The sequence below is a fragment of the Microcebus murinus genome, chromosome 6 (genome assembly GCF_040939455.1).
Source record: "Microcebus murinus isolate Inina chromosome 6, M.murinus_Inina_mat1.0, whole genome shotgun sequence".
NCBI classification, from domain to species: Eukaryota; Metazoa; Chordata; class Mammalia; order Primates; family Cheirogaleidae; genus Microcebus; species Microcebus murinus.
This window is the reverse complement of record NC_134109.1, coordinates 82492270-82514992: the sequence shown is the minus strand read 5'-3', so window position 1 is coordinate 82514992 and position 22723 is coordinate 82492270. Positions and strand designations below refer to the sequence as shown.

Sequence of the window (22723 nt, the reverse complement as noted above, 5' to 3'; positions counted from 1 at the left end):
AATTAGCTGGGCATGGTGGCACATGCCTGTAGTCCCAGCTATTCCTGGAAGCTGAGGCAGAAGGATCGCTTGAGCCCAGGAGTTTGAGGTTGCTGTGAGCTGGGCTGGTGCCATGGCACTCTAGCCTGGGCAACAGAGTGAGACTCTGTCTCAAAAAAAAAAAAAAAAAAAAAAAAAAAAGCCATTATAGTAGAGTAGAAATGGGCTATAAAAACACAGAGATTGGGGGCCTGCTGTGGTGGCCCACGCCTGTAATCCTAGCACTCTAGGAGGCCAGGGCCAGAGGATTACTGGAGATCAGTTCGAAACCAGCCTGAGCTAGAGCGAGACCCCGTCTCTACTAAAAATAGAAGAAATTAGCCAGATAACTAAAAATATATAGAAAAAATTAGCTGGGCATGGTGATGCATGCTTGTAGTCCCAGCTACTTGGGAGGCTGAGACAGATTGCTTGAGCCCAGGAGTTTGACGTTGCTGTGAGCTAGGCTGACGCCACAGCACTCTAGTTCAAGCAACAGAGCAACACTCTGTCTCAAAAAAGAAAAAAATAATGCTCATTGTTCTCCTAATAAAAAAAAGAAATAAAAAGAAAAATACAGAGATTGGGCATCCCAAGAGGTCGCTATAACAATCAGCCCACAATGCCAAAATGTCTTTAATAAGTAGAGTGTTGGATATGGGAATGGAAAGAGGTTCTGTCTCTGTGAAGCACCAGAGGGTACGTGCCTTGTCACCAAATCCTTAGAATCACCCTCTTAATTTTTCACTCTGGTAATTTCGAGTGTCATGAGTAGATAAAGGGGCTATGCCCTTTCTCTACCCACTTGATATCTTTATACTGGGAGAGCCTAGAATACCAGGAGGGCTAGAATATCCGCTTTCCCAAATACTCACATTCATAACCTGGCCACTCATGACATACCCAAAACTATAAAGGGTTTCACTGGAGGGGAGGAAATCTTTTTATTCCATGGAAATCGTGACTGCACAGGGAGAGGTATTTCCAATCTCAATAGGCTCTGGGTCTCTTAGGACCCTTCAACTGCTTACCTCTTTGGTGTTTCTCTAGCCAGGGTATCTGATCCTGGTTATTCGGTCCTCAGTTCTTGACCCCATGGAATGCAGGTTCCCTTCTCCTCTTCGATCCCCCAAACCAAATGTTTGTCCCATCCTAGACTTACTCACCCATTTTCAGAAATTACGCTGGCTCCCCCTATCTTTCTCCCTTTACCCACCCTGTGTTCTCTGGCTCCCCTGTGTCCTGGAATTGCTTCCAGTAATCAAAAGCACTGGGGTCTTCCAAGATAAAAGATAATACTGGTTGAAGCAGAGAGGGGGAAGCTGGGGCCCAGCAACTAAGCAATGTGAGGAATCAGAAAAAACCTAAGCAGTACTACACGATCCGCAATGAACTTGATTTATTGTTAGAGTTGGAGGCGGCTCCATTACAGCAGCTGGGAACCATAGCAGGGAAGTGTGGGGAGGAGCAGAGCACAGCAGCACGGGGAAGGTGGGAGCTAGGAAGAACACAAAGTGGGCTCACTTTGGTTTCCCAGTTTGGCAGAGAAGGCGAGCCTGCAAGACTATCAGCGTCTGGGTTTCTCAGTCCGGCAGTAGTCTGGCAGGCCCTCTCACTGGCTTGCTTGGGGCGAGGTCCTCTCCTGGGGTGGTATTTCAGCCCATTTTCATTTTACTCTGTAGGAGTTAAGCTATAGCTCAGCTTCGTTTCCTTTTTCCCTTCTTCCCTCTCATTTTCCCCAAGTCCTCTGGCCTAGTCTCCACTCCCCAAATCCTCTGTCCAAGAGTTTGGGTTTGGAGAGGCAGCCAGCATTCTCATTTCAGCTGCAGGATGGTAGAGTGGAATGTTGGGGGAGTCACACATTGCTGGGGTGTCAAATGTTGGGATGTCATGTCAGGCAGTGGCTTGTTTTTAACCCATTACACACCAGGCCACAGCAGATGACCACATGCAGAGAAGCCAAGCAGGGGATGAGAAGGGATAAGGATAATTAGAATGGGGTGAGTAAAAACTTCAAAGGGTCAGGAAGTTTGGAAGGATTCTGGGATTGGGACTGGGCTCTCCTTGCCCTTTTGTGCTGCCCAGTAGGCCTGGTCTGGACACAGCCCTGGGATATGAATGGTATGAAGCAGAGGGTAGGAGATAAGCTCCTTTCTTCTCTCACCAGTCAATTGGTCAAAGAGCTTCAAGTTTTGGATTGAGACATTCAGATACTGAGGGAAGCAGGACAGTGTAGCAGTGGTACACCCCCAGGCCATTGCTAGAACCCAGACCCGGGTGGGTGAGGGAATGGGAGATGGAGGAACGGGTGCAGCTCTGGGCACCTCACTGACAGTATCCTGCCTCCAGGTTGCATAAATTACTATTGGAAATCCTTCCTGGGATGCTAAATAAATAGATTGAGATAAAGGGGTCCCTGGGGTTGGGGATGTGATCTCCCTCCATGAAGGAGGAGGTTGCTCTCTGAGACCTATCCTCACTCCCTATCTAATACCAACATTTGACAGGGCTAGGAGAGTACTCCAGGGTTCTCAGGCGTCAGATGACCTCTATCCTAATTTGTACCCTCCCCCTATCCTATTCCTGTTACCTTTGGTTTTGAGACCCTTCTCAGGAATGGATGAGGGGGAGGGACAACCCCTCCCATTTAGCCCAGCCCAAGTCCTCACAGTAAGACATCTGCTTCCCCTGGGGCTCCCGTCTCCCTCAACCCCAAAGGACTCAGCAGTAGCCATTCTCTAAAGGAGCTGGGGGAGTGGATCCTTGGGGAAGGGAGGCGGATCTTTCAGAACTCAATCTTGCAGGCTGGGAAGGACTCATCCTGCATGACCACAGTGCTGCTGCTTGCCAGGACCAGGACATTCAGTTGCTGCTGCTGCTCATGAGTCTGCTGGTACCACTCACGAGTCACCTCTGTGTCATGAGTGGGGATCAGAGTCACCTAGGAGGGAGATAAGACATGCCCGATGTGAGAACACGAAGGGAAGGTGGGTGAGGGGGAAGAGGCACCTAATGATCTCAGAAGCAGCCTTGCTGCCCATAAAAAAGGCTCAGTCTTTTTATGCATAGGGACTGTGCCTCTGAGTGAGTTTTGACCAGGCTACTACCTTGGCATCCCTTGCTACTCACCTGAAGATTCTCCCCCCATTGGGCCTTGCCCTCCAGCAGGGCATCCAACACAGCCCGGCTTGGCTCGCCATTGGCAGGGTCATTCCCACTGACCACATAGTAGGATGCACGCACTCGACGGAAGAATTCAAGGTCAGCAGTCTTGCCACTGCAATGGTTCGGGATATAGGCGAGATCCACATATACAGGGGGGCCGGTGCCACCCTTGGAACCCAAGGCCACTGTAGAGACAAGCCAGGACTCATTGTAGAGGAAAAGTTGACCACTTTCAGCACCTTCACCCTCTTTCTCACTCCTGGAGCCTTCGAACAGTTTACACCCAGCCCCAACCCACACCCTCTCCCGCTTTTCATGATATACTTACTGGGTCCTGCCTTGAGTCCATTGACTAGGCCTTTGGACATGGGGCTGTGTCCATCCTTTTCCTCTGCTGAGGCGACCTGGCTTGCAGTGCTGCGTGGTCGGGGTGCAGCTCGGGATGCTCGATCTGCAGGCCCTTTGCCAGGGGTAGGTGAGCGTTTTCCCCGAAGATCCAGACGCCGTGCAGGGGATGCGGGCTTGGCCCTGCCTGGGGGCCTGCGGCCTACTCGCCCCTGCACTTTCTCCTTCTCCCGTAGCCTCTCTACCCTCCCAGACTCTGAGCTGAGCCCCTCAGGGTCTGCCATGCACACATCAGGGCGGGGAGGGGATGGGCGGGGGTCTGGCTGGGGGATAGGGGGTGGGTCGTGGCCAGGCCTGGGATGGTGAGTTCCACTGACCCCCCCAGCTTTGTCCACAGGCAGGAAGTCCCCATCTTCATCTGAGTCGAGGGCTGCCTCAGCTGTGATGGATGGACACTCCTCAGTTTCTGGTGGGACATCAGAATCTGACTGTGAGGAGCCTGAGTCACTGGCTGATGTGGGGGGTGTCTCATCAGCCACAGGACACGGGCCTCCTGTTTTTCCTGGCCCCCCTGCCCGGCGCCACCCCCCTCTTCCTACCAGCTGAGCTTCCTCAGTTGAAAGGTCATTGTCGTCCATGGATAGGGGCAGAGGTGGGTTCAGGAAGGATGGGGAGAGCTCCCCATGGTGGGGCCGGGGCTCAGCGGCACAGCCCTGGGGCCCAGCCTCAGTCTCAGATGAGATACTGCTGGACGGGCCACCAGAGCCCTCTCCGGGACATGGTGGCTGCTCAGGGGACAGCAGTGTGTCAGGCCGGGAGCTCCTCTCAGCTCCCTCAGGCCAGGCCCCACGTTCCCAGGCAAGACAGGCCTCAGCCTCTTCTTTTTCAGCCTTAGGTGGGGTAGGGCCTGGGGGTTTGGGGCTGGTTTCATTCGGGCCATTGGCTGCACAGTCTCCAGAGGGCCCCTGGAAGGGGCTTGGCTTCCTCATGGCTGCCCCTGAGCACTCCAGGCGGCAGGGCAAGGTGCTATCATCCATGTCTCCAGGCAGGCTTGGAGCCGGAGCTAGGGCCAAGTCCAGTGAAGGTGGGGGTGCTGGGCTTAGAGGAGTGAGGTCCCAGAGGCTGTGAGCAGCTGGTTCCATTTCTGGGTCTAGCTCTCCAGACCCTTTTTCTGCAGCCTCAAAGCCTGGAGGAAAGCGCTCAGCCACACTTGAAATCACAGGTGTGGTGGCCTCAGAGGAGGAGCCTTCTGACAGGGCTGGTGAGGCAGGTCGTGGCAGATTGGAGAGAAGAGGGGCCCCAGGAGAGCTAGGTGATGGGAGCTGGGGCAGTGAGGAGTCTAGGCTGGGGGCCTTGGTCACTTCCAGGTACTCATCGTGTCGGGCTCTGGTTGGAGGTCCCGGAGCCAGAGCCAGAGCCCTATCCCCAGAGAAGGCGAGGGAGCCACAGGGTGCTGAGCGAGGTTCGGCCGGAGAGGGCAGCTGTGGGGGAGCTGGCTGCAATGAGGAGAAGCCAAAGGCTGAAGCAGGGAAGTCCAGGCTGGGTCGGGCAGGCCCCAGGTGTGAGTCCGAGGAAGGGCTGGAATGTGCCTCAGTTTCAGGCCACAATGTGGGGGGCTCCACAGGGATGGGGTGAGGGGGGCTTGGGGATTGGGCCTCTTTCTCTGACTGTTCCAGAGCCCCCTTCTCCAGCTCTGAGTCACTAGTGCTGTCATCCCAGTGACCCCGACCTGATTCCTTGGGGGATGGAGTCCTCCTCTCTGGGCTGCAGCCCAAGATGTTATCATTAAGAGGGGGGCTTGGGCCTTTGCTCAGGGAGATAGGAGCACGGGGGGGCACTGCAGGTGGGGTAAGGCTGGACTCCACACTCAGCCCTAGCTCAGGCTCCTGCCTGGGGGGTAGAGTGGGTCCTGCCAGGGATGCGTAGCTAAAGGTTGCAGTGTCAGATTGGAGGCTCTTGGGGGAGACAGGAGATGAAAGCTCCTTCTCCGCAGATGTGTGTCGGCCAACAGCCTCCTCCTTGGTTGAGAGGCGTGGGGGCCAATCCCCAGCTGCTCCAAGTGCAGGCTCCCTAGTGGGGCACGCAGGGCCAAGCCCAGTAAGCATCATCTGCTCATAGATATCTGCATATTGAAAGCTTCTCTCATCAGGATAGGGTGTGGGCTCCCTCTGCTCTGGCTCAGTCTGCTCGGGGTCCCCAGTGATATGGCTCTCACTGGCTTCAGGGACCTTTGAGCTTTGGGGACTACTGTCAGGAGCCCCAATTCTACCTTCTTCCCTTTCCCCTTCAGCCTTGAGGTAGTCCTTCCCCAGGGGGGAGTATGGCCCCCCTTCCAACTCAGCTGCCCCCTCCTGCACTGCAGCCACCACAGTGTCATACTCAGCTGTGCCCCAGGAGAAGGGTGAAGGAGTGTGGGGCTCTGGGGCAGGCGTAGGGGGAGCTGGAGCTGGGGAAAGGGGTGGAGGGGGCAAGGGTGTGTCCTTGGGCACCCACGGTGGGATGTCAGCCAACCATGAGGGGGTCGTGGGTTCCTTCCTCATGGGTGGCATGGGCTTAGGTTCTGGGATAGGGCTCTCTTGTCTTGGGGCTGAAGGAACCCTCTGCCCAACCATCTCAGGTGGGGAGGCTGGAGGGGAGATGATCTCAAAAGGAGAGCGGGTCAGCTTGTCCTCTTCATCTGGTGGCAGCCCAACTGGTGACTCAGCAAGCCAGCGTTCCACCTCTAGCCCCTTCTGTGAGGGCTCCTGAAAATCCTTGAAGTCTGAGGCCCACGGGCTCCGGGGTGTGTGCTCTCTGGGGGGCACTTCTTGCTCATCATCTAGCCCCTCATCGAGGAAAGTGCTCTCCCGTTCCTCGCTGTACCGTGGGCGGGCCCCTTGGCCATCCAGCTCGTGAGGGAACCAGACCTTCCGCTCACAGCTTAGCTCCCTCCAGTATGGGTCCTCTTCCAGGGCCACCTCCTCTCTGCCCCTCCAATACCTGTCCTCCTGCTTAGGAGCAGCTGTGTCCTCCCATGCTGGAGCAGGCTCTTTCTGTTCGTCAACTGGCTTCCCTCTGGTTGGAGATGTTTCTTGCCACTCCTGGACTAAATCCTGCTCCTTCCAGTACTTCTCTTCCTGCTCTCTGGCCTTGACCTCCCACATGGGGCTCTCTTCCAGCCCAAGAGCTTTGGTCTTCTCCTGAAGAGCTTCTTCCTTCTGTTCCACAGCCTTGACCTTTTCTAGGGATTTTTCCTCTAGGATCTTCTCCTTTGGTTTAATGGTTTTATCCTCCAGTACTAGGCTCTCCTTTCTCTGAGTTTTGTCCTTCTCTTCCAGAGCCTTACCTTTCTGTTCAATAGCCTTATTGTTTTGTTCCAAGGCTTCATCCTTCTGTCCTAAGGCCCAGTATCTTTGTTGTAAGGCCTGATCCTCCTTTTCTGAGCCCTTATCCTTCTGTCCCTGGGCCTTGTCTTTCTGTTCAGGGGCTTTGTCTGTCTGTTCTAGGGCTTTGCCCTTAAGTTCAGGGACCTTTTCCTCTGGAGCCTTGTCTTTATGTTCAAAGTCTTGGTCTTTTTGTTCTAAGGTTTTGTCTTTCTCTTCTGGGATCATATCTTTCTGTTCTAGGAACTTATCTTTTTGGTCTAAGTCTTTGTCTTTTGGTCCCAGGGCTTTGTCCTTGTGTTCCAGGGCTGTGTCCTTTTGTTCTGAATCTCTATCTTTTTGTTCTAAGTCTTTGTCTTTTGGTTCCAAGGCCTTGTCCTTCTTTTCCAGGGCTGTGTCCTTTTGTTCTAAGGCTTTATCTCTTTCTTCTGGGATCTTGTCCTGTTTCAGGGCCTTGTCTTTTTGTTCTAACACTACGTCCTTTTGGTCTAAGTCTCTGCCTTTTTGTTCTAAAGCCTCATCCTGCTGTTTCACAGCCTTGTTCTTTTCTTCTAGAACTTCATCTTTCTTAGGAATGGCTGTATCCTTCTGCTCTACAACAACATCCTTCTGTTCCAGAGTTTTGTCCTTCTGATGTAGGACTTCATCCTTTGGCTCAGGTTCCTTGTCCTTATCCTCTGGGGTTCTATCTTTCAACCCTAGAACTTTACCTTCCCATTCCATAGCAATGTCCTCCATGGCAGGGCTTGGCAAAGACTCAGGACTCCTGGTGAAGGAGCTATCAGGTGTCAGAATATGTTCACCAGGGCTTGTGAACACCCCAGGTGAGTGCTTCCCATCTCCTGATGGTATAGAGTGAGAGAAGGAGCTGGAAGGTAATTTTCTGTCAGGGCTCTCATCTGTGAAGTCTGCTTGTGCAGAGTATCCAGTGGTCCCATGTAAGGGAGGTGACACTGTGGCTGCATAGGGCTCTGGAATAGACACAGGAGCTAGTTGGTGAGAGGTGTCTTCACCCTGCATCAGTGGCCCCTTTTCTTCCTTTCCAAGGTTTAGTTCTCCAAACTGGAGAATGCCAAGGCTTTCCGGAGAGAGCTGCTTAGAAGAGATGTCTAGAGAGGTCTCCTTGCTGGGACTTTCTTCTGAGACAGAAAGTGACTGGGTATCTTCTGGAGACACCTCTGGCCAAAGGCCTTTGTGTAGGTACGGCTCTGTCAGTCCACAAGGAGACCTGAGGGTGGGCTCTTGGTTGGCAGTGTCTGGAGAGACCATGCTGAGGACAGAGAAGGACTCTGCATCTTCAGGGGAGAGGCTTCGGTCAGGAAATTGGAGCACCTCATCTTTCTGAGGTTCACCAGGTTCTTGGAGTGATGTCCTCAAACCTTTAGGAAGGGCTTCTGCTCCAAGAATTGGGCCTGTGGATTCTCCTGCTTGTACAGTCTCAAAGACTGTTGCTTTGTCTTGTTCGGACAATAGCTGAATAGTGTAGCCTGTATGTCCCCCAAAAATGCTGATGGGGGCTTCCTGGGCCTGAGGGCTCTTTGGAGGAGGGAGCTTCCCCTCCTCCAGTGTGCCCTCTTCAGGACCTGGCTTGACCATCTTCTCTGCAGCATCTTCTTTGCCCACACCTGGTGTGCGCTTAGTGTCTCCCCAGGAGTCCGCTTCCTGAAAGTCTTGGGGCTCAGACTTCTCTTCCACTGGTGACTGATGAAAGGGTGTGTGGGTGGCACTGGGTGGGCCAGATGGTGGAGGAGAGGCCATCTTCACTGTACTGTCATCTGGGCTGAGGCACCGCTCCTCCACTTCTCCAAGAGCCGGTTCCCCTGGATGTAGGGCATGCCCAGGGGGACCAAACATTGGGGCTCCATATTGACTGCAAAGTTTATCAGACATCTCTACATTTGCCATCTCCTCCTCTTCTTCTATGGCTTTCTTTCCAGGTAGGCCTCTCCCTATGATCTCTCCTTTTTTCTCTGGCTCCCCAGTCACAGAGAAGTCTTCACAGGGTGGTGATTTGAAGCCCTTGTCTTCTTCCAGTGAGGAGGTGGGTGAGATGGTACCAGCTGATGGCACATAGTCCAAGCCCTGAGTGGCTTCAGTGCGGGAGGAGGGGATGCTTGTGACTGTGTCAAGCAGTAGGGAGCTCTTGCCTGTCTCTTCTGTCTGGGGAGCTGTAAGTGAGGCCACAGACTGGTCCTCAGCCACTGATGTGGCAAAGGAAGAAAGCTTGTCACATTCAGTGATTGAGGTGGCTGAGGACACATGTTCCTCTTCAGCCAAAGGAGCAGCCACCATGTTGGGGGGGTAGGTGAGTTCAGTCTCTGGTGGTCCATAGCCTTTGCTAGAAGTGGTAGGAACAGCACTATCTGCAGGCTGGCTGGCTTCAAAGGGGCCAGGCCCTTCAGGCCCAGGGAGGTCATACGTACTTGTATGGAATCTGGGCGGAGCTGGGCGCTCCTCCGGTTCATCATGGATCTCCTCATCTGAGATGGTCTGCTCAGTCTCTGAGTAGCCAGGAATTGTCTCATCCTGGATGTAAGAGACATGCTCAGTGGCTCCTGCAGGTGTGGCCAGGCTGCTTAGGAATGATGAGGTCTCTTTCTCAGGGGCCTTGCCCAGTAGTCCCAGTTCCCTGCCCCCAAGAGCCTCCCTGCACTTTGGAGTTACCTTCAAGGCTTCCTGCATATGTTTTTGGTAAAAACTCTCAGCCTTTGTCTCTTCCTCTTCCTCCTCATCTGAAGGGTGCACCTCCTCCATTTCTTCTAACTCGGCCTTTTCTATCACATCCTCCTTTACCTCAGGTTCACTTTCCTCTCTAGCTTCTGTTCTGTCTGGGAGCCTCTCTATTTCTCTCTGCTTCTTTTCCTCCCAGGTATCTTTCTCTTCCTCTGTTTCAGCCCCAGAATCTGGGCCTCTGTCCTTACTGCCTTGCTCCTCAGAGATGTCTGGGACGGCCTCTTTCTCCTTCATCACGTGCTCTTCTTGTTCCAGCCCTGGGACACAGGGTGGTATTCCCTGGATAGCTGTGCTTGGGGGTACCCCCTCTGTAGTGTCTAGAGGGAGTAGTTTCTCTACAAGTCCTGTGTCCCTTTGTTCAGCCAGCAAACTTCTCTCCTCACGTTTCATCTCCTCAAAGTCCTGTGTGAGGTCCTCTGGTGAGGACAGGGCTAGCTCCCTGTGCCCACTGACTGTTGGGAGTGGTACAGTCCCCTTTTGAGCTGGGGGTGTCCGGGGCTCAGAAGACAGCTCCTTCTCCCCACGGGCAGCTCGGCTCTTGTCTATCTTGACTCTTCCAGGGGCCTTGGCTTTGTAGAGGGTCTTACGTACCTCAGGAGTAAAGGGCTTCAGGTCTGGCTTAGAAATCTTCTTGACCTCAGGTTTGGTATCTTTCCTTTTCTCCTCTCTCTTGGCATCTCTCTTCTCCTCTTTCCTTCCTTCATCCTTCTTGAACTCTTTTCTCTCTTTCTTGATCTCTTTTTTCTCCTTGTCTTTTTTCTCTTCCAGCTTTGATATCTTTTCTTTAAGGTGCTTCTTTCCCACCTTATCTTTGATTAGCTTTCGCTTCTCTGCCTTCAGTGCCTCACTTGACTCTGTCCGCACCCTCTCAGGCTTGGCAGGCTTCTCTGGGGGTTTCTCAGATGCCTCTTTTGCCTTCTTCTCTGTCTTGGCTAACTCCTTGGCCAACTCTGAGCGAGCCTCCTTGGCTCCCTCTTCCGCCACCTCCTCCCGTTTGGCTAGCTTGCTCACAGCTGTCTTGGTAGTGGCTTTGAGGCTCTCCTTGCTGTCAGCCCGCTGTTTTATTTTGCTGGGTTTCAGGTTGGTAGGCATAGGCCCAGCAGCCAGGTCCTTCTGTGTGGCCACAGGGTAACGCAGGAAGTCCAGGTGCCGAAGTTTTTCCAGGCCCTCTAAGATCTTGTTCTGAGGAGCATTTCCTGGAAAAAGTACACGTACAATCTTCTCAGTGGGGTTGGCTGGTAGCCAGACCACCAGAGCAGTGATAGAGGTGAGGTAGGGCACTGAGATCTCAGCCTCCTTCCCATTGGCCAGCACAATGCCTGTCTTGGCTTTACTATTGCCTGCCCACTTTTGCATAAGGAACTGCATCTCCTTGCTGTCCTTGACAGGGTTGAGGACATACATGTCCAGCCGGCCCACACCCATTTTGTGGAAGAGAGTCAGTGGCTCAATGGTGTTGCTGACCACACGGTACAGAGGCTCAGCCTGGATTCCCAGGCGGTTTAGGTGCTGCAGAGTGAGGCAAGCCTCCTCAATGCTGCGTTTGGCTTTCCGGGAGGCATCAGGCAGCCGCAGCTTATCAGGCACGTTGAAAAAAACAACTCCAAGCTCAGGGGAGATGAGGTTCTTCACCCAGTCGCTGTAGCTGCTAGACCCTTGGGACTGCTCCTCCTCTAACTCTGCCACTTTGCGCTGCAGGAGTCCATTGATGCCTGGCAGGTTGTCTGCCCCAATGTGTGTGAGTAGCACAGAGTCAATGCGGTCCAGGTGCCGCACCAGTTTCCAAAAGCAGGACTTGCGATCGGAGCCACCATCCACCAGGATGTTGAAACCATTAACGGCAAAGAGGGCAGAGTCCCCACGACCACCAGGGAAAATGTAGCAGCAAGGCTTGGAGAGCTTGAGGAAGCCCCCTGAGGTGGGAGGCTCTAGCAGGTCAAAGGGGGATGGCACATCCACAGTCTCAGAGACGTATTCGGAGAACTCAGCCACACCATCCATGATGGGCAGTGTGGGTTCAGGGTTTAGCCGGAGGTGCAGGGTCTCTTGGGAACTGGATAGTCCCAGGTGGCTCCAATCACCCTCTCCTAAGCAGGACACGGTGAGGAAGGCCTGGATCCCAGGGTCTCTATTGCTGAGCAATTGGGCAATCTAGAGGAATGGGAGATAGAAGCCTGGTCAGGTCATTGGGGTTGTCTTAGCCTGCCTCAGATCCAATCCCCTCATCTTCGCCTCTATCTGAGGTGAACTGCCTTTCTGCCAGGGTCCCCAATGGTCATGCAATATGAGACTTTCTTTTTCTTGGACCTCTTCACAGCCCTAGTCCTGTCCCATATCCCCTGTCTCTCAAACACACAGGCATGGGGCTTACCTCTGGGTTGTGAAGGACCTGGGCAAAGTTTTGGTAGGAGTAGGTTCCACTCTGTAGGATGAGGTCGCCCCCAGGCTCTAAACTTTGCCCACTCAAGATCAGTAGTTTGTGAGCTGATGGGCTGCTAAGAAGATGGTGAACCTGGAATGGAAGAAGGGGAGTGGTCACAAATGCAGGAAATCCAGGGAAGGGCACTGAATGTTCCTGATTCCCCCCGTACTGCAAGGACATGCTCCCCACTGGTGTCCCCCACAATACCTCCAGAGTAAGGCTGGGGATTATAAGTCAGCTTAGATAGCAGAGAGGGGAATTCTTGGCCCTAAAGTGGTAGCACTGGCAAGGATGGGTTACAGGCCCTGGCCTTACCTCAGAGCTGATGCTGTCTGCACTGGGGTTTACCAGGATGATGGTCTCTAGGATCTCACTCTGGTGGCAGAGGGTCCTTTGGCCTAAGGGAGAGATGTAGGAATTTGTACTGAAGAGAGTTGTTATAGCCTAAAATGGGAAGGCATTGTGTGGGGCAGGCAAGGCGAGATTGCACTATCAGAAAATCGGGCTGGGGAAAGAGAAGCCTGGCTATCCTTAGACCCTGCCACCTTGCATGCTGCTCAGTAAGGTCTAGGAACTGGCTCCTCTGGCCCTCCCCTTTCAGGGTTTTCACCTCCCCTCTCCCACACTGGCAGTCTTCTCCCTCCCTTCATCTGCCACACCCTCTGCTGCCTATGGCCCCACCCCTCTCGCCTCAGCCCTGTTGACAAGAAAGCTTTTGTCCCTCTGGAGCACTAAGCTCCTGGTGCTGCCTGGGTGGGGGTGGGGGGGCTCAGCTGGAGAGAGGGTTCTGGGATGATGATCCTCACTCAGCTTTTTCCTCACTAGCTTGCCTCTGCCCTGTGCTTTCATGCCAGCAGAGTGTCTGGAAATAAGGAGATGGGAGCTTCTGTGTAGTATCTACAGACTCCCCATCCTTCCTTCCAACCCCTCATTCAAGGCCAGAATTCCTGTCCCAAAAGACTCAGAGAAGCCTGTGTTATCTAAGCCCTTGGAGTTTTGAGGGTTTTGTTTTGTTTTGTTTTGTTTTGTTTGAGACAGAGTCTCATTCTGTTGCCCAGGCTAGTGTGAGTGCCGTGGCGTCAGCCTAGCTCACAGCAACTTCAAACTCCTGGGCTCGAGCGATCCTTCTGTCTCAGCCTCCCGAGTAGCTGGGACTACAGGCATGCGCCACCATGCCCGGCTAATTTTTTTTTTATATATATATCAGTTGGCCAATTAGTTTCTTTCTATTTATAGTAGAGACGGGTCTCGCTCTTGCTCAGGCTGGTTTTGAACTCTTGACCTTGAGTAATCCGCCCGCCTCGGCCTCCCAGAGAGCTAGGATTACAGGCGTGAGCCACTGCACCCGGCCCGCGGCTATTTGTTTTTTCTCTCTATATATATTTTTTAGTTGGCCAATTAATTTCTATTTTTTTTTAGTAGAGACGGGGTCTCGCTCTTGCTCAGTCTGGTTTCGAACTCCTGACCTTGAGCGATCCTCTCACCTCAGCCTCCCAGAGTGCTAGGATTGATTACAGGAGTGCGCCACTGTGCCCAGCTAAGCCCTTGGAATTTTATAATTCAAAGAGTGGACATAGGAGTATAACTTCCTGTTTTGTTCTCTGGTTCTTCAAAGGCTAAGACTGCACTCACATATGCATGCAATCATATTGTTCCAACCCCCAAAGGTTTCACAGCTTCCTTTCCGACCTCATCTTCATGTCCCTGGGCTCCAGAGAGGTTTGGTTCACTACCCCAAAACCCACCATTTGTGAACGGTTTCTCCTCTCATCCTTGCCCCTCTCCTATGGGCCTTCTACACAGAGATGGGGAGTGAGGAGTCCACAAACAAGAAACACATAAATAAGGAAGGAGAGATTGATGGTATTCTGCAGGCCATGAAAAAAAGTAAGACATCCCTAAATCCTCTGCCTACTTCCCTTCTCCAGATTCACATGAAATACCAAGCAATGCAGCAAAGAAAGAAAGTGGCAGACCAGACAGAAGATGCTTCAGCATTCTGCACAATGCTACCATCCTCTGCTCCTGCCTTCCCACCAACCCGACCCCTTTTCCCAAATGCAGCACCCAGTGGAGTTAATCTCACAAATAGAGACTCCAGTAGATGGCGTAGGGCATGGGCTGTGTGGAGGATACTGGTTGGGAGGGCTCATAATCTGTCCCCTAGACCCTCTTCTGTGACCCAACTCTCTCCTCTTTCTGAGGTTTGGACAAGAGGAGCCTAAGGTGCCAGGCCACAGACGAACGCGCACAGCCCAGCCTCGACTATAGTCGACAGCCACAGATGACCACACACAGCGACTTTAGCCGAAAGCCATGATATATGACTTTTCTAATTTTTCATTTATCAAAATAAAATTGTGAACATTTAAAAATAACGTAATGAAAACATATATGTATATGTTACCTATTCTGATTTACATTGTAAGTAAAGCTGCCTGTAAAGTAAAACAAGCTTTCAGTACTTTAAAGCTTTCCTCATCACACAAGAGCAAAACAGATTCGTCACAAACTATCGTGAGGACTATGAGTGCCGGCTGTGGGCAAGGTTTCGAGGCTGGTGAGCGCGGTACCAAAGTGGTTAAGAAGAGCTATGGTGTCAGGATCAGGCAGATGGGGCAGCACAGGGCTGTACATGCAGCTGTGAGGGAAATGAACTATGGATGGTGTCAGAAGACCAAACCCCATACAGGGATTGGGCCCAAGAAGAGTTCAAGGGTTCTCTTCTATTAATTTGGGAATGGGGGAGGGGACTTTGAGGTAAGTTCAGGGGATGAGACCCCCTCAGAGGTAAGCAACGGGAGGGCTTGAGCAGGTGAGGGATAGTAGTAAGGTCCAGGGAGCTCCCAGCCTTAAGGAGTTCAGTTTTAGAAGGGCAAGAGGTCACCCTCACACATTTGAGCTAGAAGGTTCAGAAAGACGAATATCCATGGCACAGACTGACTTACTTCTATGCACCAGTCCTCTTTGCCCCCAGTCTACCATTACTCACAGTGCCCTGCTTTTCTGATCCCAGTTCCTGTCCGCCCATAAGACCCCATCCCTAACCCTGTGTGCCTGGAGAGTGGTTCTGGCTTGCAACTACACGGTTTGTATCCCGTGCTCCTCTTTTTCAGGCCTGGGAGAAAGCCCTGTTTCTCTCTTCTGCTCTCCCAGCTCTCCCACAGAAGGGAACTGACTTGTTTTTCCTTTTTCTTTGGAGAGGACCATCTTGTGGGGCAGGGGCACACAGAGCTCAGCCAGCGCTGGGGCGGGGGTGGGCGGCGGGTGCGGAGGCCGAGCAGGCAGGAGGGCAGGTGTCTCCGCAGTGAGGCAGAAGGGGAGGAGGGGGGGCGGCTCGGGCAGCTGCAGTCTGCCGCAGTGTGTGAGTGTGTGTGAGTGTGCGCGCTGAGCTCCGGCGCCAGCTCCGCCCCCACCCCCCACCCCAGCATGACAAGTCATTTTCTTGGCTGCCTCTGCATGGGGGGTGGGGGTGGGGGGGACGCAGAAAGGGAGAAGAAACTGGCTTCTCTGTTCAAGAGACCCCATCTTGGGAAGAGAAGCAGAGATGAGGTGGGGGTGGGGCTGAGGCTGGGAACCTGTAAGGTTGACAGGACTGGAATCGCAGGGCAGTGGCTGGGGAGGGAGTACTCTCAACCTCCAGAGTGGCCTCAAGGGGGCCAGAAAGGGGGGCTTAGAGTCCCAGTCTCAAGCTGGCCGCAGGGAATAGGGTAGGGGGAGCCCACTGCAAACTGGTTGGTCTGTGAGGAAGCATGTGCCACGTTTTAATGACCCTTTCCTCCCTTATTTTCCATGCTGTCCCCCACCTTCCCTTACTTGGCAAAAACTCGCTGCCCCGCTCACCCCCAACACAGGAGCAGCTGAGCAATCCAGCAGCTGACACCCAGGGACCCTCCCATTAGGCACATTCCCATAACATCACCCTTTCTCTCAGATTTTTCTGCCTCTGACCAAAGACATAGCCCCCAAACTCCTCCAGAACCCTGGGCTGCCAGGCAGAGCCAGTGACACCATCCTCTGCTGCTGCCCCCCAGGCTGATATCTCCCACCTCCCCTGTCACAGCCCCTTGGTCTCTGGTTCTGGGTCCAGGCTGGCCCCACAGCCAGAAATGTTCATCTTCTCTCTCCATTCCCCCAGCCTGCCCACCCTGCTGGGCTAGTTCCAGATGCACCAGATTAGGTACCAACTCCCTTCCCGTTACCCCAATCCCACCTCCCTATCACAGGGTATCTCCGACCCCATGCCAGGCCTGTAGGTCCGGTGCTTACCCTGGGATGTGGGAGGAAGCCTCTCATGGAGGCGGCAGCTCCAGCTCCGGCCGCAGCCGGCAGCTTCAGGGAAGAGTCTGCCGCACTTGGGGTGGGAGTGGGGGGGGGGGCGCTTGATGGGGAGGGCGGCGCCAGGGCAGGGAAGAGGGGCTGGTCCGTGACGAGGCACTGGAGACTTAACTGTTTCTTTGCCTTCACAGTGTCAGTGCTCTGGTGCTTCTGCTTGGCTCTGTGGGACTGAGGGATTGTCTAGCAGCTTGAAGAGCCACTGTGATCTCCTGTGGTCCACAGGACCTTTCTCCCCCAACTCTACTTAGTTAAGAAATACTCTTAGCATCAGCCAAAAGACCAAAGCCCCACGCTAGGGCACAGAATGGGGATGTAGGAGGCATGGGCTCTCCCCCTTCTCTTAGAAACCATCTGTTTCCTCTCCCCTCAGATGGGACATGGAGTGACCTTCAATCCCTAGAGAAGCAGGAGACAAAGGCTGGGGGCCTGAAAGCATGGGGTAGGGGTAGACAGCTAAGCACCCCTTGAGACTGCTTGAGAGAAAGGTTGGGGATGGAGAGATGCTCTGAGCTCTTTTGAACCACAGCTGCAGAAACCAGGGAGGGTAGAAATAAGTCTCACTTTAGGGTTGGAGGGCAGTTTGACATTCTGGTATGAACACATGGTCCCTAGCCCATCTGGAGTGGGGCACAGGGACCCTGGGAGCTGCATGCAGTTCTGTGGCAATGCAGCACAGCACAGTAACCACACAGGCACTGATTCCTGGGATTCTTGAGTCATTGGGTATGAAGAGGCAGGGAACTTTCTGCCTTTCAGTGAAGGAGTTAACAAGGACCAAGAAGGATCACCAGGGCCATAGGCCCGAGCAAGGTTTTCTTACTATAGGCCAATTATTAAATGTAACATAAAGTACTCTTTGGATTAAGAAAATATTATAATGACTTTGTTGGGTGGTTAGGTTCCTGTTCTCTTCTTGTCTCTGTAACTTTCTGTGTCTCTTTGTTATCTCTATCTTATCTTGATCTTTCTAATGTTGGCCCTGTTTTCCTTAGTCTCTCTACCTCTGTCTCAGATTTAGTGAAGTGCTCCAGGATTCAAAGGAAGGATCTGGAGAGCTCTAGCACTCATTTCTAACTGGGTGATATCCATGCTCTCACATAGTCCTTCTCTGCCCTCTTCTCATTAACTCTCCCTAGCCCTGGCTAGTTCCTAAGGCCTTTCTCACAGTGACATCCACCCACTCACACCCCAGCATGAGCTCCACCCTTGCCCTGGTTGCCAAAAGCTGCTTTTGAAGGTCAGAGAAGCCAAAATAGTCTCTGCTTTCAGCATCCCCCATCCCCCCTTAACTGCAGCCAGAAGAGAGGAGAAGCTGAGTCACCAGTACTCTTAGCGGGTGGGGAGGACAGAATGGGAACAATCTTTGCCCAGATCCGGGGATGCAAAGCAGCCACAATGGCAACAGCCCCATTTGGATAGAAGAGGCCATCTGCAGAGATACACAATGAAAACAGGTAGTTCCGAGAAAAGGAAAATACTCCCTCCTGCAACTTCATCATTCTTATTTCCTCTCACCTCAAGCCTTCTATCTCCTCTCTGCTTTCTAAGGCTCTCTGGAGTGTGTTAGGAGGGACACTTGAGTGGACATTTGGCTTGAGAACAAAATAAAATTTCCTAGCCCAAAGCAGAGCCCACCCTTATTTTCAGTTGCCACCCCCCAAGGACTACACCCTGGTCATGGTTTCGACTCACAATGGCCCTTGCCCTCTGAACAGCCACCCACAACAACCAACTCTACACCCTTAGTGTTCCTAGGCTCGCAGCAATGAAATGATGAGATGCCAAAGAAGAGAGACAATCTTCAGCTCAGATGCAAAGTGAGATTAGAAACCCTGAATGTGAGACCTGACTCCACCATTTTACTGATCATGCTGTTAAACATGCCACTTAACCTCTTTCAGGGCTTGCTACTAAACTATAAAATGAGTATAATATTAGTACCATCCTGCAATAACACTGTGAGGTTTGAATGGCATAAAAGATGAAAAAGTACATCTTCATTTCTAGAATCCTAAACCTGCAATGTATAAATGCCACTGGAAGTCCATCTCCCTTTTATGGAAGATTTCCAAGAGGTCACTTAGGTGATCAGGGAAATGCTAAATCAGAATCTCGGACGAGACCAACTCTGGAGTACTCTTAGCTCCCACGTAAATCCAGAACTGGAGATGCCTGCAGCATGAGACTTGAAGTTCTATTCATGTCCCTTCTTTTCTATTTCAGACAACAATGCTGTATTAATGAAGAATGGCTTTCCTATTGGCAGAAGTAACAGAACTGTCACTTCCTGAGCACATCAATGGTAATGCAGAGTCAGACAGAAGGCCTCCAAACTGGTCTCTCAGCCTGTGTTTTTAGAAGTCTTAGAATATTAACTATGAATTATGAAACTCCCTCCCCTTCCTATCAGAGTGTTACTAAAACTCAGTTGTCCTGTTTTTGTGTCTGTGTTAGAATGCTCAGAAGGAAGCTCCAGATTTTCTGCAGGAGTTAGAAAGGAAAGCCCCAAGTCACCAATAGAGACTGACTACCTGGTACAAAAGCCACCTTTGAAAGCTTTTACCAGACTTGACCACTAGAAGGAGCTGGACCACTGACTCTCCATCAGAGGGTCCCTTTTCAGTGCATGGGTGTGTAAATGTGGAGGGGGCAGTACTTATTCCTAACTACACTCTCCCTGTCATTGTAGGATATATTTTTGTCCCCTTTCTCAGCATTTTGGCCCAGGACTTGAGGATAGGTGATAGGAATGGTAGCCTGTCCTGTGAGGTAGGCAGAAAAGGTCAAGTTATAAGATACTGGCATATGTCCTTGAGCCCATGCCAGTTGCCTGGTTCCCTCTGCCTCCTTCCTAATAGGAGGCTGAAGGGAAGGGCAATGTCTGCAGCTGCTCTGGGCTGACTGTTGTTTGTGGGGACAGCTGAAAGAGGAGCCAGCAGGGGTGGGGCTGTGGCTGGCTTGAGCTGTGTGAGATTTTCCAGGAAATTCTCCACTATTCTCCAGGGACATAGAGAGGCCACCATGAAAATGTCCAAACCTAAAAAAAAAAAAAATCAGTATGCTAAAGTAAGCCCTGATCTTGGGTGTATGACCCAAAGCCCCTTGAGGACACCATGGCAAAACTCTTTGATTGAAAAGGTCTAGTAGGTATTTTATATCAGTCTTTGTTTCTGAGACGTGCCCCAGGGTAACTAGGCATCTCTTTGCAAGCATCTTCCCAAGCATCCCTGCATCTTAATCTCTAGAATGCCTGCTTTGGTTTAACTTCTGTTCATTTCTTACATCATTCCAGAAAGCAGCCTATGCTCAAGTCTCTGTGGCCAAAAGGACAGGTTAGAGAATTCAGTGTGAATTATTAACATCAGCAGATAATCCCCAAGCTTCAAATCAGTCATTAATTTCATTCTCTGTCACTTGTACCAAGAGTGAGTGGAAGCTGGTCCGAGGGTTGTGGGTTATTGTTAAGCTGATTTAACATTGTCTCCCCCAACAACCACGCTTGACTAACTTAAAAAAAAAAAAAGAGTGAGTGGCATGCTTTACAGGAAGCCAGTCACATCAGGAAGATGCCAGCCTCACATTTTTTAAATTGCTACACATATTCCTAGGGTAATGTGCTTTAGTCATATTAACCTTGTTTTCTCCAGCTTTCCAGCAGTATGTGTAGAGGCATCAATGATCAAGAAATGACCAAAGGGGAGGAGGGGATGGGTATATACATACATAATGAGTGCGATACGCACCACCTAGGGGATGGACATGCTTGAAGCTCTGATTCAAGGGGGGAGGGGAGGCAAGGGCAATATACCTAACCTTAACATTTGTACCCCCATAATATGCAGAAATAAAAAAAAAAAAGAAATGACCAAAGATCTGGCAATTAGGAGGAGGATCAGGAAAAGAAAGAGAGGTGGCTATCTGCTATACTGGATAATTGAGAATTATTTGTATAAGATATGAATTCAGTCATTCAGTCGTAGTGACGGTTGAGCTGGATGGATTTTATATTCCATAAAGCTACAGGGATTGGTGTGTTAACATTTACCAATAACATGACTAGATGCCTAGCACTTTCATAATGGGATGTAGGGCTTTTGCAGTTTCCTCACAGACATCTGTCATGGAATGATGGTTCTTAAAATTTTATTTTCTTAAATCTCTAACCCATTTCTCCCAGTCAGTAGACTGGGAAACTGCATTCTGTGAGCTTTGATCTCAGAGCCAAATATCAGAGTGTAACTTGCTCTTGCAACAGTAAATTCAGGAGATCCTCCTTTCACCCTGGATTTGATGGTGCTCATCATCCTTTGGTACCGGTGTTCTGCTCTGTTCTGGAGATCTGTTGTGTAAGCCAAAGGAAGAACCAGAAGCCCTGAAACCTGGAGGGTAGGCTGTGCAGCCTGAGGGAAAATGCTAAGTAAGGGTCTGGGAAGGTGAGTGTGGGATCCTAGGGTCTCTGTAAGGGAAGCAAGGTGGCTGTGGTATGCAGAAAGGGGAATACAAATGAAGAGAGTGGCTTTTTGCATGGGAGATGATTGATCACTCAAGAGGAGTACCTCATTAATTTTTTTCTTTTTTGAGAAGGAAAAGGAAGTTTATTAATTTTCTTGCAAATGAGGATGTTGACAGATTCCCATCTTAAAGTACCAACATCCTACGGAGTACCTCATTTCTTTAGTGCATGCCAACAACTGTCCAGAAACCGCCCTCTTCTCAGGGAGAAATTTTGTTCTTTAGGCTCCCTTCGCTATCTGACCACGTATCTGCAAGATGTACTGGGTATGTGGGAATAGCTATGGAATTCTACAACTGTCCCTCCCTTCTCCCCAACACAAACCTCCCAGAAGACCAGTTCTGTCAGTGAGAGCATCCCTTACCCAAAGGACTGAAATAATGACACTAGACCTAACCTTTGACCTCTGAAGAGAAGTGAGCTAGGTGCCGGGTAATGAAGAGTCTCAGCTGTTGGTTCAAGTCGAAGGATGATAAGTCAATGTTCCAGGAGAGAATCCCTGGGGAAAAAAAAAAAGAAACAAAGAGGGTTCTAGATAAGGTCAGGTGGGTGGGACTGCAGGGCACACTTTCAAACTCACAGAAGGATTAAGAGGGAGGGGATTCAGACAGCTGCTATGATCATCAACCTCAGTGATGTCTCTAAGAAAGGCGGTTAGTACTGGTGTGTATCTCCCAACCTGCACCTTTTTTGTGCTTTGCCTGAGCCAAACGAAGAAAGGCAAAGTTTAGGCTAAACTCGGTCATTAAAGATTTTGTAGGTAGGAATTTTCTTGCAAGGTTGCCCAGTTGTGGTGGAACTGACACCCAAAGGCCTATTCCCAGATACCGGGAGCTGTCTTCTCTATCCTAAGTTGAATTCTAAATTTTCCTTCCATGGCCCCCTCCCTGCTTCCACCCCTCCATGGCTTGCTTCCACCCGCAGGTGGCTCCGCAGCACTGCGCCACAGGCACGGCCACAGGCACCGCAGCTGGGGAGGGAGGTAAGTCCTGAGGAGCTTGTACCTAGGAAGGTCACTCTCTCCCGCTGGCCGCTAGCATTTAACAATTCGAGATTTGTACGGGGCATTCAGAAAGTACGCTGTGATGGTTCAGGGACCCTAAAGAAGAAACGGCAAGGTAGGGACATGGAGAGTCTCCAGAGGATGGTGAGGACCTTCAGGACATCTGGCCCAAAACGCTGCGGGAGAGGGGTATGACCAGAGGGGCCCCAGGGGCTGTACAGAGCTCCCCCACCTCAAGGAGATTACGGAATGCCACTGGGTGTGCGGAAAGCATGGAGAAGCGCGGTGTTAGCAGCGTGGGAGGATATGGACACATGGCCAGGAAGATGCAGGTGACAGGGGTGCAGATCTCAGGAGGTGCACACTAGGGATGGAGGATGCAGACCTGTGCACTGGGGGGTGAATGCAAATGGCGGAGAAGCGTGGGATGGAGGTTCCCGAGCACAGCCAGGACAGCGGCTCACCTTGTTCAAGGTGGGCCCGCACGGCCCTCAGCTGACTCTCTGTACCAATGTCGCCGATCACGATGAGCAAAGAGTGCTTCCTCAGGTCCCAGCGTGCAGCCGCCGCCGCCGCCGCGGCTCCAGCCTCGCGCAGCGGCTCCGCGGGGTTCTGAGCCAGCGGTGAGCCGGCGGGCCTTGGGAGCCCCAGCCCCGGAGTTGTCTCCATGACAACGCTGGGAGGCCGCGCGGGCCCGGCCTCGGTCTCCATGGAAACTCGGCGGAGCGCTAGGCCGGCAGCGACCGCTGCAGGGAGAGTGCGCGCGGTTCTTAAAGGCCGGCGGCAGGGGCCGCTGATTGGCTGCTGCTTGTCAGGGGGCGGAG

The 22723-nt window shown here is 51.9% G+C and overlaps 1 protein-coding gene across 2 annotated transcripts; it reads right to left on the bottom strand.

Annotated features, from left to right (window-relative positions):
* Positions 1 to 1400: 1400 nt before the first annotated feature.
* Positions 1401 to 22640, bottom strand: MAP1A (microtubule associated protein 1A). Of its 2 annotated transcripts, XM_012766594.3 has the most exons (7): positions 22364 to 22640; positions 21294 to 21395; positions 12361 to 12443; positions 11995 to 12135; positions 3512 to 11774; positions 3148 to 3368; positions 1401 to 2959 (listed from the first exon to the last, which is right to left on the bottom strand). In XM_012766594.3, exons 1-7 carry the CDS (start codon positions 22608 to 22610, stop codon positions 2804 to 2806), a joined length of 9213 nt encoding a protein of 3070 aa, XP_012622048.2. In that variant the 5' UTR covers positions 22611 to 22640; the 3' UTR covers positions 1401 to 2803. The 2 variants fall into 2 exon arrangements, with proteins under 2 accessions (XP_012622048.2, XP_012622049.2); XM_012766595.2 differs by lacking the exons at positions 21294 to 21395; positions 22364 to 22640 and adding an exon at positions 16315 to 16418.
* Positions 22641 to 22723: the final 83 nt, after the last annotated feature.

Bases quoted from the DNA above. Each gene is read 5' to 3' on its own strand.
- MAP1A (XM_012766594.3), bottom strand. From the start codon at position 22,610: ATGGAGACCGAGGCCGGGCCCGCGCGGCCTCCCAGCGTTGTCATGGAG. The intron at 21,396-22,363 runs GTGAGCCGCTGT...TTTTTTCCCCAG, and splicing joins GCGGGCCCACCTTGAACAAG to GGATTCTCTCCTGGAACATT. The intron at 2,960-3,147 runs GTGAGTAGCAAG...TCTCCCTCCTAG, and splicing joins AATGGGGGGAGAATCTTCAG to GTGACTCTGATCCCCACTCA.